The sequence below is a fragment of the Lygodium microphyllum genome, chromosome 21 (assembly GCF_053477565.2).
Source record: "Lygodium microphyllum isolate KBCC chromosome 21, Lygodium_microphyllum_v1.1.10, whole genome shotgun sequence".
NCBI classification, from domain to species: Eukaryota; Viridiplantae; Streptophyta; class Polypodiopsida; order Schizaeales; family Lygodiaceae; genus Lygodium; species Lygodium microphyllum.
In genome coordinates this window covers 121,664,991-121,682,615 of record NC_141155.1, presented here as the reverse complement: position 1 = coordinate 121,682,615, position 17,625 = coordinate 121,664,991, and the positions used below count along the sequence as shown (strand labels likewise).

At 41.0% G+C, this 17,625-nt stretch overlaps 1 protein-coding gene across 5 annotated transcripts in view; it reads right to left on the bottom strand.

The window, feature by feature from the left end:
• Positions 1–337: 337 nt before the first annotated feature.
• Positions 338–17,625, bottom strand: part of LOC148018495 (uncharacterized) — a 58,726-nt gene continuing 41,438 nt past the window's right edge. For 2 of the 5 annotated variants that reach the window (XM_087662300.1, XM_087662299.1), the window contains exons 4-10: positions 6,922–6,957; positions 6,792–6,830; positions 6,432–6,625; positions 1,205–1,248; positions 1,061–1,097; positions 893–967; positions 338–780 (exon numbers count right to left, since the gene is read on the bottom strand). In XM_087662300.1, the coding sequence (XP_087518426.1) occupies positions 582–780; positions 893–967; positions 1,061–1,097; positions 1,205–1,248; positions 6,432–6,625; positions 6,792–6,830; positions 6,922–6,957 (624 nt within the window). In that variant the 3' untranslated portion in view covers positions 338–581. The remainder of the gene's footprint in view (positions 781–892; positions 968–1,060; positions 1,098–1,204; positions 1,249–6,431; positions 6,626–6,791; positions 6,831–6,921; positions 6,958–17,625) is intronic. The other 3 variants (XM_087662302.1, XM_087662301.1, XM_087662303.1) reach the window with 2 other exon arrangements.

The following is a 17,625-nucleotide window of genomic DNA, read 5'->3' as shown; positions in this document are numbered from 1 at the left end:
TCTTCTAGGTAATGCATGTGTACCCAACAAGTTATGGCTGTGCGGCAAGGAGAAAAGAAAGTTGAGAAGATTTAGAAGTTCTTAAAAATTGGTCCTAAAAGTTAAACCAATTACCTTTTTTCCCCTTGCCAATTTTGATACATACAATAGTTACCAATTACCTTTTTTTCCCCTTGCCAATTTTGATACATACACTAGTTACCACCAAGCGTGTTGGCAGATTGGTAAAATGGGAGTTCCAAGCCTAGGGGCACCTAGAGGTTGGCCTACACATTGTTAACCTTTAATAATGTGAAAAGGCATTACAAAATAAATAAATAATTTACACATTGTACACAAATCATAAGAATGTTACGTATTAGTAGGTGTTTGCAGTGTTTGGGAAAAATATTATCAAGAAACGTACATAAACCCCAATGGAATGTTAGAAACATGCAGATCAAGCAATTTCAACATACATTTTCAACGAATTTACACTAAATTTGAGCTCAAATCCTTATAAGCTTTAAGCCCAATAGAATATTCTCGATGGTAACCCACTCTCTCACAAGTTCTGTTCCTTTTTCCGTTTATAAGTTTAGTCAAGATTGGCCATTAGTCTCAGGATTGGCTCCACGTTCATTTCTTGATTCTGCAAAGCTTCCACTTGTCACAGACGTGATATGCCAATCAAATGGGAGACCCACTGGCCTGACAGAGGCACCATTTTGATGTAGTTCTGACTGTTTCCTGGTCGCGTCACTCGTTAGGTAGCTACCCCAATAGTAGTGAGCAAACCACCTGCCATCAGCAAAACCATACTCCAAAAATGATTTTTAGTTGTTTCAGCACTGACACATTAATTCCATAACACCTGGTTTTGGCCAAGTATCCCAACCCATCAGGTTATTACCAGACTAAGATAGATACAGCAATAACTGCTGTAAACATTCCAGCTGTTAATAAGGAATAGCTGAATTTGATCCACCTACAGATGCCCCAAAAAGAAATAAGATGCTTACTGAGCTTCATGATACAAGAAGAATACAATGGCCTGTTGATAAATGTTTTGAGGCTTTACCCAATTGGGATCAGGCTGCACAGGAAGCATAGGACACCTACAAAATAGATTGGGCAAACTGGCTTTAAATTCACACTCTCAGATGCTTTCTGTATTCCTTTGGTAACCATAAAAGTAAGAAACTTGATATTTTTGCTCACATACCCCAAGCAAAAAATTGAAAGGCCCGTTCAAAATCGTCCTCACATCTGTAAAATAACAATTTCACTACATACTTTAGCACAATCTATGTGAAATTATTTCAAATGTTTGCTGTACTCGACTAACACTTCAAAACAGCACTTCCAGTAAAGATAGTCATACGAGACAAATTCCTTCAAACAACATGAAAATGATCCAAGAATGATATTTGATAAAGGGTTTAGACAAACTTCTATCATTTCTCTAACTAATTTTGAGATACAGTATTCACGTGCATTGTAGAAGCATATTACTGACATGTCCCTGTGGCAGGGAAGTTTAGATCTCCATAACTGAAGCAGCTGATCACACCAGTCATACCATCCTATTAAATTTATCATAGTCCATGTGCTTATCATGCCAATCAAGTAACCTAGATGTGATCAGAACCTCATGGGAAGCAATCAAGCGGTAAATAAGAAAAGACTCCGCTGTTTTGATTTCCTGAATCAAATTCAAGACATGTCACCATGGGGCCTTGATTCTAGTATGACCATATGAGAAGCCAACCTACTCAATAAAAACCATAGTGATATCTGCCCAAGGGTGCTGTTGTGCACATCAAGACGATAATAGGGCCATTCATAGAGCTGTCATATGAATATTGATATCCAACAAACTAGCTCTGCCCTTACGCTTTGACAGGGTAATATTTTGCCAAGAGACCCAGACCTGCTGACCTAAATGATTCTCCTACTTTTTCCACAGCGTAAAATGGACAGACTACACCAATACCTACAATGATTTCTATATCCAAGGAAGCAACAGCAAGAAATAGGAGATCATATTGATCATCACCGTCTATACAACTTTGAGGCACACACGTAGAGATTACATATACTTGTTATGAATGCATGAAGGCATCCAATCAAGCAATGCTTGAATCCACTCCAAAGGGATGTTCCAAGTGTCTAGAAATCCCTCCGTGAGAAATAATCCCACCCTCCCACCCTACCAACCCAAAGCATGCAGGTCTCTCTGAGTACAACTAATGAGAGTGGACTTTTGTGCATCAGTGTTGAAGCCCAAGGCCAAACCAAACAATCTCCAAATGGCCATTGTTCAATCTAGATTGGAGTTCTCAACCTTGAGAAACACAAATGAATCATTTGCAAGAGACTATCCAAGAACCTTAGCCCCACTAGGAAGAGTCAAGCCTACGATTTCACCGTTAGTTGCTAGCTTATCCAATATAGACAGCATTCGATGAGTCACCAAGGAAAACAACAAAGGACTAAGGGGGCATCCCTAATGATGGGATCAAGTGAGAGCAATCTCTTTAATTATTCCCCCCTTAGGTGCTAGCTTGCCACTCCATCAGAGCCGATTGTATCACTAAGAAAAGTCATTTCAGGGCCAAAACCAATGGAAGACATTAGTTGGCGATGAAAGACTTGTTGACACAATCAAAAGCTTTGTCAACATTCAGCTGATCCCCCATTGAACATTGAAAATATTAAAGACCTGTTGACACAATCAAAAGCTTTTTCGATATTCAGCTGAATCATAACCTCCTCTTGACTAGATGTTTTGGGATAGCCAATTCCCAGTTGAACATTGAAGATATTATGCATCATCTCCCATCCCTTAATGAAACCATATTGCCCTTACACTTTGGCATGGTAACTAGTTGGGATCTCTCTCTCCTTTTTTTTCGTGAAGATAATTGGATTAAGTAGAAAATATTTACATCAGACCATCAAGTCAACAAAGAAAAAACAGATACATATGGAAGTCTACAAAGATAACATAAAAATATCACACAAAAAGGACAATTGTTGTAGAGCGAACAATATCCAGCCAAGGAGCAGCAATGTCAGGGAGAACCAGATCAACCGACACCATAGAGGAGATCTGCCATAACACTAAACCATGAACACGGCCCACATACTGAATCAAAATAAAGGCATTCCAAGTACACCAAATATGCCACAGGGCTGTCCATCTAAGGAAATGGAAGAGGCAGGAATAATCTGAATGCAAAGTACACATAGAGGTCATCTTTCCCATAATCCATGAACGAGCTGATATCCGGTCCTGAGTTGCCGAGGACCACACACGGGAAACAAAACTCCAAATCTGTCGAGCAATGGGGCAAGAGACAAAAAGATGAAGCAATGTCTCGTCACATGTAGTGCAAAATACACAACGACCAACAGAGAAGTTGTGGGCACGCAACACATCCCCAGTTGGAAAACCCCCAATAAGCAACCTCCACATGAACACTTTACCCTAATACAAAACCTTAGACTTCCAGAGTTGGATGAATCTTTCCTACCACTTCTTTTTGCTATCTTTCCAGTGACCCATCTCTTGGCCTCCACCATCTGATGATATATTTGGTTAGCTGACCTTTTCTCGAAATCATCACGAAGCACAAATATCCAATCAAGCCACGAAGACAATGGTTGTAACGCAGGCAGAGGAGGGAACCTCAGATGCTTGTCCTATATGGACAACCAAATGTCATGATATCCTTGAGGCACCCGAAAGTGCTGACGAATATGCCGGAAAGAATAAAGACGGGGCTGCCCAAGAATGACCCCATCAAGGAGCCATCCGATTAAACTTGTCTTGCTGTAAATCTTTATCAAGCCAATCCAACAACCTGGAGGTAGCTAGTACTTCTCCTTGCAGCAAATTCTCCTTCTTGCGAAAATCAAGAGGGCGCCAAACTACAAAATGTAACATCTCTTGCCAAGATGCAATCGAATGAGAAAGGAGAAAAGACTGGGAGACCTTAATAGGCCTCGTGGAATTAAGCACATGTCACCATGAAGCATGAATAACTGTGCTACCATGAGCAATGCCAACCCCCCCCCACCCCCCCCCCTCTCTCTCTCTCTCTCTCTCTCTCTCTCTCTCTCTCTCTGCCACTGCATTTTGAAATAAAGAATAGAAATATTTACAATGGGACTTCTAGACAACCAAACAAATACAAAGATAGGAGATAGAAAATTGACCCTAACACAATCCTTCACTAGCAAGGTTACTCTCATGACCTCCACAAGGGTGCCTATGAGAGCTTTCCATAATATGTCCTTTAATGAGTGCATTGGTGGTTTGTCACCAAACAGTCAGCAAGCCAAAAATTATGCCTTGAAGGCCGCCATTCGTTTTTGGTGTCCAAATCTACATCAAGATCAAACCTGAGGAAAGTATTGTCCATGGAAGTTTCAAGTAGAGTTCCTTGAGGAAGAAGAGGGACACCAACTACTATTGGGAAACGGGTTTTCTCCTTCATTGAGATGTTTTGCAGGTTCTTGCAATTCATGAGGCTCTGAGCCTTGCTTAGAAGCTCTGGTATCACTGAACAGCAGGCACTGGCATCACAGCAGCAGGGAACACGGTTGCAACAGGAAGCAAAAAACATTTGCTCTAGAAACAGAAAGCAGGGTCACAACCAATTCATCCAAAGTTTTCTCAGTCCAAGGTAGCAATTGCTTTTTCTTTTCTTTAGTCTATGCCCACAGTCATAAGCAGAGAGAAGGCCCTATTGTTTGATATACCTTTCTCTATGGAGAGAGTCAAAGGTGTGGTCTTCTCTGCAAAGAAGAACAAAACTCCGAAGGCCAATGGTCTGCCTTTGGATTCCATTGAAGTGATGTGGGACCTCTATGGTCAGGATGTATGTAATCTTTTGAGAGAGCAGAAATGTGAGCTGCATGTTTCCTTCTTAGAATACTGGCATGATTGAACTTAGTACCAAAGAATCATAGAAGACAGATATGTAAGATTGGAGACCTTTGACTATGCTAAATGTCTATTACAAAGCATTAGCCAAAGCTATTGTTTTAAGAATCAACCATATGCTTGTGGAGGCTGGTCCTCAGAACCAATATGGATTTGTGCACAGAAAGTGTCCTATAAAATTTAAGCTGATGGTTATTTGAAGGAGTCTTTCACCTTGAAAAGGTCGACTAGACAAGGTTGCCCACTAGCACCTTCACAGTTTGCTATTGTAACTGACCCTCATGGAGAGATTAGTAGCTGCCTGATGTATTAAAGCTCTCCCCTTACCTAATGGTTCTTTCTTTGCTGGCCAAATGTTTGCAGATGATAGCACCGATATCATAGAAGAAATCTCAAAGAAGATCCGGGTGTGCTGAGCAAGGCTTAGTCTGAGGGAGATTGGTCATGGGCAGGTGGTAACGTACCTTGGATTGCCCTCAAAGTAGAAGTTTGAAGTGTTATTTCAGAAAATAAATGGAAAAATCACTGGTTGGAACGACTCCGGCATCTCCTTCAGATCATCCTCAGAAAAAGATTGAAGAGATCCCTAAAGAATTTCCATGGGCCAATGATACACATAGTTCCTATCAGGCCATTGGATTGAAGCAAAAGACTGCCTCTAAGAGTAAAGGGGGACTTGGCATTCTCTTGTATGACACATTAATTTGAAACCTTCAACGTTAAGATTAAAGCCTCTGAGACGGTCACTCTGGCTCAATTCAGTTGCTTACTTTGATAAAACCTCTCCAGAAAACCAGAAACCTAAGCTGGCATTTAAGCTCCCTTTCAAGGGGATTAACTACTAGGAGGACCTTTGGATTCACAGGAATCTTGACTGACTGCCAATGCAGGGCATTAAAGACAGGTTTTCTATAACTCCTAAAGAAGGTAGACCCAAGGTCCCAGTCCTAGTTTAGCCTTAACCAGCTAGGATAGAGATATATTCCTCTATGTAAAGTGAGCATGACTAAGTCCAATGGGTAAATGACTTGGTTCTCCAAAATGCATGCCTTTTGGTCAAGATTTGACATACACAACCATTGGGAAAATGTAGATCTTTGGCATTGGCTTCTTGTCCTGATGACCAGTAAAAACATTGGGATTGAGCCTGATTCTTGGCCATGGTTGAGGTTCTTTCAGTTACAGTCATGCTACCGCTTAAATCCAGGGAAACAAAGACAACCTCTTAAATAGAAAGTACGAGGCAACAAAAATATGCCATCCAAGCTACAAGAACGTGTAGTAGGTACCACGTGTGGCCTTCCTCATAACTCCCTCTTGGTTTGCTAAGCATGCAAACAAGCTTTGGGGTTTGGATCACACTATCAGCTGGTGCAAGTTTCTCACAAGTTTCTTTGGGACAGGACTAAGCAACTATAAAACATGTATAGCTGTCCGTTGTTCCAGTTCCAAACAAACAGTAATAAGCAAGAAGAAGAAATTTAGAAGATTATCATACCTGTTTTCCCAGAACTTGTCGAATGTTCGCTGTGGAACTGGAGGACAAGCTCCTATAGTATATGATTCAATAAAATCATGGCATTCAAACATGAACTTCTCTTCTGCCACCTCATTGACATAGGTTTTCCCATTTTTCAAGATGCATCCAAGGATCAGTGTACAAGAGACCATGGAAATCGTCATTAGACCAACCTGGAACATCCTCAATTAGTATCTTATACTAACTAAACTAAATCTTTTAAAAAGAACTGACAAAACTAGAAACGCTAAAGTTAAGGAATACGAAATGATTGCTATGTTTTCAGTAGATGATAGAAGGCATAGAACAAGGAAAAGGGAGGGGAAGAAAGATACATACTACGAGAGCTGTTAAACCCCCATAAGATGCAATTCCAACCTGTAAAGAGGAATTCCATTTACCTTAAGCGATCAGCAACATTTTTCTTCCCTCAGTCGTGCTTCTAAAACAAACGTTTTTCATCTCTTACCATTAAGCGCATTAAAAACTTGTACATCCACACCTCCTATAAATAGCATCATTTGTACAAGTCATGCAAAAGGTTATTCTCTTATCACACATGCATACAACAGTTTATGATGCAGCCTGTGTAATAATAAGACACAGAGAAAAGTTGTCCATAAACACACCGCATAAACATCGTGATTTCAATATCAATAGGTTCATACATTGGGTGATTCACTTGACACGTATATGTACAATGGAGCTTTATGATTGTTAGTGTACATGCGAATTCTCATAGTATTGTTGTTAAAATGTATGGTCTATTGAAATCAGATGTACATAAAGCTGTAGGTGTGCTCACAGATTTACAACATTGCATGCTAAACCTTACTAGCAACTTTTGCACATCTTGTTACTAAGATATAACAATACCATGCTGGTTTTGGGTGAATCGAATCCCCAAAAAGTAGTGAAGCAACCCCATACCTAACATATCAAAAGTAGACTGCAATTCATCCTTGAAATCTGCAATTTTTCTCTCATTTGGTCCAATGAGCAACATATCATCTACATAAAGAATGACGATTATCAAATCCCCCCCTTCCTTCTTGACGCAAAGATTCAGTTCAGTTGGGTTGTTTTGGGACCCCTATGCAGTCAAAAATGCATCTATCTTGGAGTAGCAAGCACATGGAGCCTGTAGCCATAGCAATCACACACCTAATGGTGATCATCCTGGATGTAGGAGCAAATGTCTCCTCATAGTCAATGTCCTTTTTCTAAGCATATCCCTTTACAACCAGCCTTGCCTTGTGTCTATCAATAGGCCAATCAAGTTTCCCTTTTAGCTTGTAAACCCAATGTGTACCAATGGCCTTTTTGCCAGGAGGAAAGTCTCCAAGTATATTTCTCCTCAATAGAGCTCATCTCATCCCTCATGGCTTGCACCCAATGCACATCCTATGATGCATCATCAAAATATGTAGGCTCGTCCTCATACAAAAGAGTACCAACAAAAGCATATGCTTCCTCATCATCAATGAGATAGCCTATATCAACAAAACGTGTCCCCCCTTGCATTTCTAGCACTTGAACATGTATGCTGAGGTAAAGAAAAATCAATATGACTCTCTTTAAAAGTCTGTAACAAACATCTAGGGACTTTTTTGGCTGCATGTATAGCAATCCTTTCTCGCACAACTACCTCATCCACCGCCCTAGGAATAACTGGATTAGTTGGAGATTCATTTGGGACAAGTGGGGCAGGTTTAGCATTGCTGTAATTGCTGATTTTCTGCATCATAATCAGCCCCTATAAACATAGGGAAGACCACTCTCAAATACATGCAAAGAGTTTGAAGTGGCTAGCATTTCAAATTCAGCATGCATATGTGCTGAATTTTCAGAGAATATAACATCTCTACTCACAAAAACCTTGTGTGTGGCAGGTTATATAGCCATTTTATTGTCTTGTCATCACGCATTTCATGAAACTCTTCGGATGCATGCGCATATGCAATGCAACCAAAAACACAAAAATAATCCACACTAGGCTGCTTGCCATACCATGCCTCTTAGGATGTAATTATGCGAGTAGCTAATGTCTCTTGGCCAACCATATTGGAGTTATTTTCTTCTCTTTTGCAAGTCTTTTTCTCCATTCATCAATGTAATGACTTGGCTTTTTGTAATAATGGCATTTTCCCTAATTCCTTGACCTATTTGCATCATTGTTGCCCTTATTTGAAGATTGCCCAACATCAAGCTTGGACTGATTTGTATTTTGCTTGCCTTTCACTTTGCCTTTGTACCTAAAGTGCATGGATAATCACTTGAACATAGGACCATATTCTTGTAAGTCTGTTCCTTATGAAGCAAGACGCCAGTCAACTCCATGAATGTGAGGGGCTAAGCTGCCCCTCTCAATGACACATTTAGAGAAATGTGAAAACCAAGAAACAACTCTGGAAGAGAGTTCAAAGTGATGTTCACCATCTTCAATCACCTCATCAATGTTGAGTAGCTACTCATGAAAGCCCTAAATACATGTGATTCACCTTCATTTAGGTGAGCATTGACCAACTCTCTTTGCAATAAAGAGATGTGGGCCTCATTACTAGCTACAAACATATGCTCCAAAACAACCCAACCTGCATGTGAGGTTTTTCAAGACCAAATGTGAGGTATGATGGCTCTCTTCATTGATAGAGCTATCAAAGACTAAGCTTGTGCATCTCTAGAATCCCATCACTTTTGGCCAAGCGTAACGACAACGGCAATAGTAAGTTGTTCTCTACCTCTCCCTTATGCGAGAGGTGTGCTAAAAGCACATAGTCATCTTGAATGCAAGATTCTCCTCAAATTGAAGGTAACCCACCAAGGTAAAGGTACCTTCTCATGGAGACGAGAATGGAAAAGGTGAAGCTAGAGTTAAGCCCTTACTCCATTGTTTTACTCTGCACCACTCCTATCCCTTCAATATACCATCCTAATGACCATGACTACAACCTAGAGGAAGGTGCACAATAGCCCAAGTACGATGCTAATGAGGATCCAAAACTCCCAAGTTGAGGAAATATGAGCGTGAGAGACATGCCATATTCAATCTCTCAAGATCCATAATATTTGGTAAGGTAAATGAGCTTTAAATTTATCAAGTCCTTCCTTTACTCCATTGTTTTACTCTGCACTACTCCTATCACTTCGGCATACCATCCTAACGACCATGATTACAACCTAGAGAAAGGTACACAATAGCCCAAGTATGATGCTAATGAGGATCCAAAACTCCCAACTCGAGGACATACTAGCATGAGAGACAGACCGTATTCAGTCTTTCAGGATCCATAATATTTGGTAAGGTAAATGAGCTTTAAATTTATTAAATCCTTCCTTTTTTACTTCAGCAAATATATAAGACTCTAAGTCTTATTTGCACAACTAAGTAGAAGATGAGAGAACCCAAAAAGGTAAAAGAGATCCTTAAATCTTTATTACAGAATGTAGTGGAGATTTCTAAATCCACTGGCTTGAGAGCCCAAGCATGAACCAACCCTTTAATTTCGATTCTCTAAAGCCGCCTCATTACCGTACGACTCTTCTATGTTGCACACTCATCCTTGATTAGTCTTCAAACGTGATCTGCTATGAAGACTACAAATCGTCAATATCTTTTATATATATATATATATATATATATATATATATATATATGAAAGTACAAGTGCGCTAAGGGCGTATTCACACCCGAGCACATATAAAAGGCACGAGAGCCCTTTATTCCCAACAACCTCCCACCTAAAGACAATGTGCCTTAAGGGGAGAAAAGAATCAGCTAAGTCTAGGTATGTATAAAGCTGAAATACATATATCTATCCAACTCCCATCATTTGTCGACAATGAGCAAACCACTCTACTAGAAGACCCTTCGTGAGAAGGTCTGCAGAATTATCATCTATATGCACTTTGACAAGCTCAATGCTCTTGCTGTCAAGTACACCTCTAATGAAGTGGTACTTCACCTGTATGTGTTTCGTCTTTGCATGAAAGACGAGATTCCGTGCCAACATGATAGCACTCTGACTATCACAATGGAGAACAGGTAACTCTATAATTTCAAGCTCTCCCACTAGACGTGAAAGCCATAAAGCCTCCTTGCATGCCTCAATGGCAGCCACATACTCTGCATCTCTAGTAGACAATGCAACACACTTTTATAGCCTGGAGATCCAAGAGATTGCTCCTCCTATGAAGATAAACACATACCCAAAAGTGGACTTTCTGCAATCCGCATCACCGGCATGGTCTGCATCCGTAAAGCCAACAACAAATGCCTTCTGCTTTCCAAAGCAGATGAACAAATCCTTGGTGCCTTTGAGATTATCTCATAATACCTTTCACTGCTTCCCAATGCTTTTTACCAGGGTTTGCCATGTAACTACTAACCACTCCCACTGCAAAGGCAATGTCAGGACGTATAGCAACCATAGCATACATCAAACTACCAATAGTTGAAGCATATGGTATCTTGGCCATTTCAGACGTCTCATTATCAGATATAGGGCTGTCCTCTGCACTGAGTTTTACATATGGAGGCAATGGAACCCCAATTGTTTACTCTATCTATCTCAGCATGAGTATATCTCCAAGTTTTTGCAACGTTTCAATATGGAGCAGGGAAAAACAATTGGGGTTCCATTGCATTCATATGTGAAACTCAGTGCAGAGGACAGCCCTACATCTGATGATAAGACAGCTGAAATGGCCAAGATACCAACATGGAGGCAATGGAACCACGATTATTTTCCCTCCCTCCATATTGAAATGTTGCAAAACCTTGGAGATATACTCCTGCTGAGATAGATAGAGTAATCGTTTTGACCTATCTCTGAGTATTCGCATGCCAAGAATGTGATTGGCATCACCAAGATCCTTCATGTCAAAGCTGCCATGAAGACTTTGATTCAGTGAGTCCAAGGCATGAGTATCCCCACCAGCAATTAGCATGTCATCAACATACTGAACCAAGATAATCAAGCTATCATCTGCTGCCTTCTTGGTGTACAAGTAGTGATCCACTTGACTTCTATGGAAACCTTGAGACTGCATAAATGTATTAAACTTATGATACCATTCTCTTGGTGCTTGTTTCAGCCCATACAAACTCCTTTTGAGTTTGCATACCATCTTCTCTTTCTCTTTTTCCACAAACCCTTCAAACTACTACATATATATGTCTTCATGCAGATCACCATGTAAAAATGCAGTCTTTACATTCACTGTATGAGCTCCATATCTTCAGCTGTAACCAAGCCCAAAATGGTTCTCAATGTAGTCATCTTGATTGTAGGAGAGAAAATCTCATCGAAGTCAACTCCATGTTCCTGCTTGTACTCCTTCGCAACCAATCTTGCTTTGTACTTTGGCAAGGAACCAGAAGTGACCTTTATCTTGTAAAACCATTTACATGGAAGGGTTTTCTGCCCTTCAAGCAATTGCACCAAGTCCCAAGTGCCATTTTTCTCAAGAGATTCCATCTCTGACAACATGGCTTTATACCATTTCTTGCTATCCTATCTGTGCATTGCTTCCTTGAAACAAGACAGTTCACCACAGTTTGTCAACATGACATAATCAGCCACATTGTTTGCATCAGGATGAATCTATCAAGTTATCTAGTAGCCCTAGATGATCTCCTAACCCAATGATCATTGTTTGCTGGCTAATGAGTATTGTCAGCTTGCTGTCCTGGCATTTCAGCCTACAAATCAGCATTAACAACTTGCTCTCATGGTTGTTCCTGCACACGTAGTGGCTCATTATCATAAAGAATAGCTGGCTGATCATTTTCGATATTATTTTCTGCATTTAAAGGTTCATTTATAGCAAGTATTTGCTGTTGTACAATGGGCACATTTTGCTGTTCAAAATGTATTTCTTCCCAGAATACAACCCTATGGACCTCCTCAGTCTTTTCAGGTTGTTTATGCATGCGATCTTCCCGAAAGATAACATCATTGCTGCGTACTACTTTCCGTTTCTCAGGATCCCATAATCTATAACCCATTTCACCCTCGTCACCATATCCTAGGAAAATGCATTTACAAGACTTTGGCTCAAGTTTGTTGCATTTTTCTTTACGAATATGCACAAATGCTTCGTAGTGCCAAACACTTTCAAGTGTGCATACGAAGGTGGCTTGCTCGACCACACTTCTTGGGAAACTCTCCCCCGTCCCAAAGACTTGTTTGGCAACCAATTAATCAAGTGTACGGCTGTCATAACAGCCTCTGCCCAAAAACCATGGGGTAATGCAACATGAGACAGCATTGTATGGACCTTATCCTATATGGTTGGATTCATACACTCTACAACTCCATTTTGGGGTGGATTATGGGGGGCAGTGAGGTCCCTTTTTATCCCTTTGCTGTCACAAAATGCCTAAAAGGCCTTGGACACATATTCCCCACCATTGTCAGAGCGAAGATACTTAAGTATCTTATCAGTCTGATTTTCAACCAATGCCAATAATTTTTTAAATTTGTCAAGCACTTCATCCTTGCTACGAATAGGATGAACCCATACCTTCAGTGTAGCATCATCGACAAAGGTGATAAAATATTTCTTTCCCCCTAAAGATAACCCTGGCAATTGACATACATCGGAATGTACTAACTCTAGAGGAGAAGATTTCACCGAAAGAGACTTCTTATGAGACATCTGTGCATATTTTCCATAAACACAATGATCACAATGCTCAAAATCAACATAACGAAGACAAGGCAAGTAACCCAAACGAGAGAGCACTTTCATTCCAGTTTGATTCATGTGTCCCAACCGGCCATGCCACAAAGAAACACTTGGCTACTCGGTCATGGCAACAACATGATAATTGACACTAGCTACATGGAGAGGATACAAGGTATCACTTTTACAACCTCTAGCAATCACTCTAGGTCTCTTACAAATCTTCCATTTCCCATCACCAAAGGTGGTATGAAAGCCATCGCCATCTAGTTGCCCTGTGCTAATCAAGCTCTTCTTAAGCTAAGATACATGCCGTATATGCTGAAGTGTGAAGATAGTGCCATACTGAAACTGCAATTGCACACTGCCAATACCTACAATGTCACATGCATAGTTGTCCCCAAGATGGACAACACCATGTCGACCGTCTCTATAGTCAAAGAACCACTCACGATGAGGGGTGACATGAAAGGAAGCACCCGAATCGGGAATCCAAGTATGCATGTCATCATATGTGTTTGCAAGTAAAGCATGTGCACTAAAGTGTCAAGAGACCAAGAGTACGTCATTCCCACTATCATTGTCACGAGTGACTACATTCACCTCTTCAATTTTGACACTGCTCTTCTTAGGCTGACTCTCTTTCTTCCTTGATATCATCTGTCTTCTTGCCCTTTCCTTTCTCTTTCTTCTATTTGTAGCAATCACATTTAAAGTGACCCTTCTTGCTACAATGATGGCATTCAATATCCTTGCTACATGATTTACTACGTCCCTTGCTATCAGATTTGTTTTTCTGCTAGGATTTGCCCCCAGTATGCAAAGCACTAGAAGACTTACTGGATACATTGTTCTGCTGATTCATTTCTTCCATGAGTAGAGCACTCTCTACATCAGCATACAAAAGAATCACATTAGAATTGCTCATAGCAATCCTAAATGTATCCCAACTCTCTGGCAGAGTGCAAAGCAAGAGCGTAGCCTCAAATTCTTCATCAATCAAGAACTTCAAGGCAACCAACTAGCTACTGAAAATGGAGTTAAACTCACTCAAGTGAGTAGACATTGTTGTACCCTCTTTCATATGCAAATCCATAAGCTTTTTCAGTCAATATACTTTGGTTGCGGCACTCTTCTATGCATAGAGTTCTTCCAGTCGAGTCCAAATAGCATAGGCAAAATCCAAACCTTCAATGTTAAACAGTAAGGCATCAAAAATTGATAGCTCGATGGTTGAGAGTGCAAGCTTGTTTAACTCATCCCAATCTTCATGTTCTATATTTGCAAGCTTTTCCCCTTTGGTCTTAATCGGCTTTGCTTGCTTCTTCTACAACAGGATATTGTAGCATTGTTTTTGCCAGCCTGCAAAGTTATGTGCTCCTTCAAGCTTCTTAATGTGCATGAGATTACTGTTGTCACTGCTTCCAAACATGATATTCAGCTCAAATGTGACCAAAAAATTCAGCAAATGCAAGCCCAAATTGTCACACAAGCGACCAAGGTACAAACAAGTACCAACCAGCAATAAATGACCACGTAGAAGCAGAAATTTCAGATTTGTAAGTAAATATTTAGAAGCACCAAACCATGTGCTACAGCACTCCTCAACTTATTACAGCTGTTCCAAGGGCAAATGCATCACATTACATGTGAAGTCCCAAATTTTAGCTGCAATTTCTGTTGTACATGTACCCACGGGCATAAAATTTGACACACACGGTCAAAAGCCCCAAAATTTTTGTGCTCAAAGCATCAACCATATATCTGCACTGTCTCTCACATGCATAGAACAAGCTAATTTTAGCCAAAATAGAGCAATTTCAGCAAAACCCCCAAATTTTTCCAAGTGCTAGGTGTCCAAATTGCATGGAATTGAACCCACATGTACATAAAATGACCGAATGGCGCACAAATTTTGCCCAAACAGCAAAAGCCCCAAATTGCACAGGTCCAATGTACATCAATGTCGAGAAATTGAGTAAATTTCAGCCCAATTTTTGCATATACATGAAAAACCCCAAATATCAAAGGCAAAATGTCACAAGATCCTGCAAATTCTGAGACATGGTCTTGCTCTACATCACAATCCCCAATTGCAGGAAAAGCCCCAAATTTTCGGGCCAAGATTGCACAAATCTGAAAACTGTGCTTGTGCGTCCGAACACCCGGCAAGGGGAGAATGAAAAAATTCCAGAAATTTTACAAAAAATGATGAGAAGAAAAAAAAATTTGTCACGTCTCGCGCCTGTCGGCGTGTGTCGTCAGCTTGCTACCTATTAGTCACCGCGTGTCAACTGCCACATTGGTCAACACCCGTGAAGTCACCTGCTGGTCACGACTGTCCCCTCGTCGACCTACAGCTAATGTTGTCGCTCCCGCTAGACACGTTACCAGGTCTAGTCGTCTGCAGTCCATCAAATCTGCCGACTGTTGCCTACCAGCGACTCCTGCTCGCCTGTGAGTTGTCTCATCACCACGCTGGTCACCCTCTGCACACATGGTCTTCTGCCTCAGGCCGACACACACAGGTCGCCAAGAACTCCAGCTGTCGGCTGGTCGTCAGTACTGTCAGTTGGTCTCGTCAAGTCTCAGGAAGCACACAGAACCTGATGGCTCTGATACTAGTTTGTTGAGCTCAGAGGTGGCGCGAGGATCAAGACACGCAGTGCTTGCTAACAAGAGAGAGACAGAGAGAGTGCAGAGTAGAGAGAGTGTGTGCGAGCTCGACTTGTGGGTACAATAACGAGAGTGTATCTCTTTAGGTTTTTAGATAGATTTATATGTGAAAGTACAAGTGTGCTAAGGGTGTGTTCACACCCGAGCACATATAAAAGGCACGAGGGCTTTTTATTCCCAACACACTCCAATTCACTAGCTAGACTTATCTTCATTGTTCCTTGCAATATACTCAAACGGAAGATGAAAAAGAAGATTGCTAAACTCGTTCCCAATCATGATGCCAGATGTAGTCACCACGATCAGCTTGTATTGCCTTTGGAAAATTGTGCAGCCAACATACCTTTCCTAGTTGTCAACACTTTGGGTTTGTCACTTGAAGTATGGTTGACTAGTCTTGTGCACTAGCCACATTGGACTTCTCACCGCAAGCTCATCTAGCCACTCTTCTAAGGGCTCATGATGCAACCACCATCCAATCAGTTTCTCCGTCTTGTTACAATTTCTCTTTGGAAAAGACCTCCTGCTGCAAGATGTCTAGATGGTAGCCAAACCCTTTGGTTAGTACCTCCTAGGTCCCTTAAGGTACACTTGGATAGTACATCCTTAGGCTAGTCGAGCAATTCAACTCTTACAATCAGGCTCATATGCTACTTTTTTTTTAGGCCAATATACTTTTAGAACTTAGTTTATATTTTTGCACATTCGTTTACATAGACTTTCCATTGCATTTTACTCTTTTAGATTTGCTTTGTTTCTTTTCTTAGCTTACCACCAAAGCATCACAATATGAGGCACTAGCATGCAAGTTTTGGTCTCTTTTGGTTACATGATGGGTTTTGTATTTCAATTAAGGAGTAACATTACAAGTATGAAATAGTCCTAATTAGGCTGCAAATACAATTTCATTGGTTGTCTATGGTGACTCCATGATCTCTCTTGGTGAGCCCTTGATCATCTTTGGAATACATTTATAAAGTCCAACCCGTAGGATTATCCATAATCCACCCGAAGGTATCTAGTAATCCACTGAGATTACTAATCCAAGATTCTGCACATAGACTAGTATGCGGGCCTCGAGATCCAATCCCAAGTCACGTTGGCCTCTTATGCAGGGCTCGGAAGGCGAGGGATTTACGGCCAGAGCCCCCCCGGCACCCAAGCGTCCTCCTGCTCCAAGTAGCGCTCAACGGAGAGACCTCTCACGGCGGGTTCGGTCCACCTTCCCGGCGCAATTAACAACCCCCTTGATTAGGGTTAGGCAGACAGACAGTCAGGGGTAACTGAGGCTACCTCTCCCTTCAGGCCTTCAACCTGAAGCATTAGATATCTTTTCATCCTTTAATTCCTTGAGCAAACAAAGCAAACAGTGCTCTCTAAACTGTTACAAGCACAATCATTTCCAGTGGTCGTTAATTTGGCCAACTGCTAAGGAGTGAATCCTTCTCTCCAAATCCATCCAACATTCGATCCGGGATCAATTGTGACTTGGCAAGGTCCCCAAGGTTTTGTTTGATAACCCGTATCTCCTTGGGTTAGGGCCGTACCCTATTAACCCAACTTAACCAATACCTTAAGTTTTATTAACAGAAAGTATGTTGCGCCAAATTATTGATTGGTCCTTTGCTTCCAATCAAATATCTAATCCCCTTATCTTGGTCACTTTTTCCAAGAAATGTACTATATCAGGACGACTACTCATCCTCTTGCAAGATAACCTTGTGCAAGAATCTGTTAATCTCATTCCGAGGAATTGGCCATTCTCTTGTGATCAAACCACAAGATCATGCGACTTTGCAACTTGTTG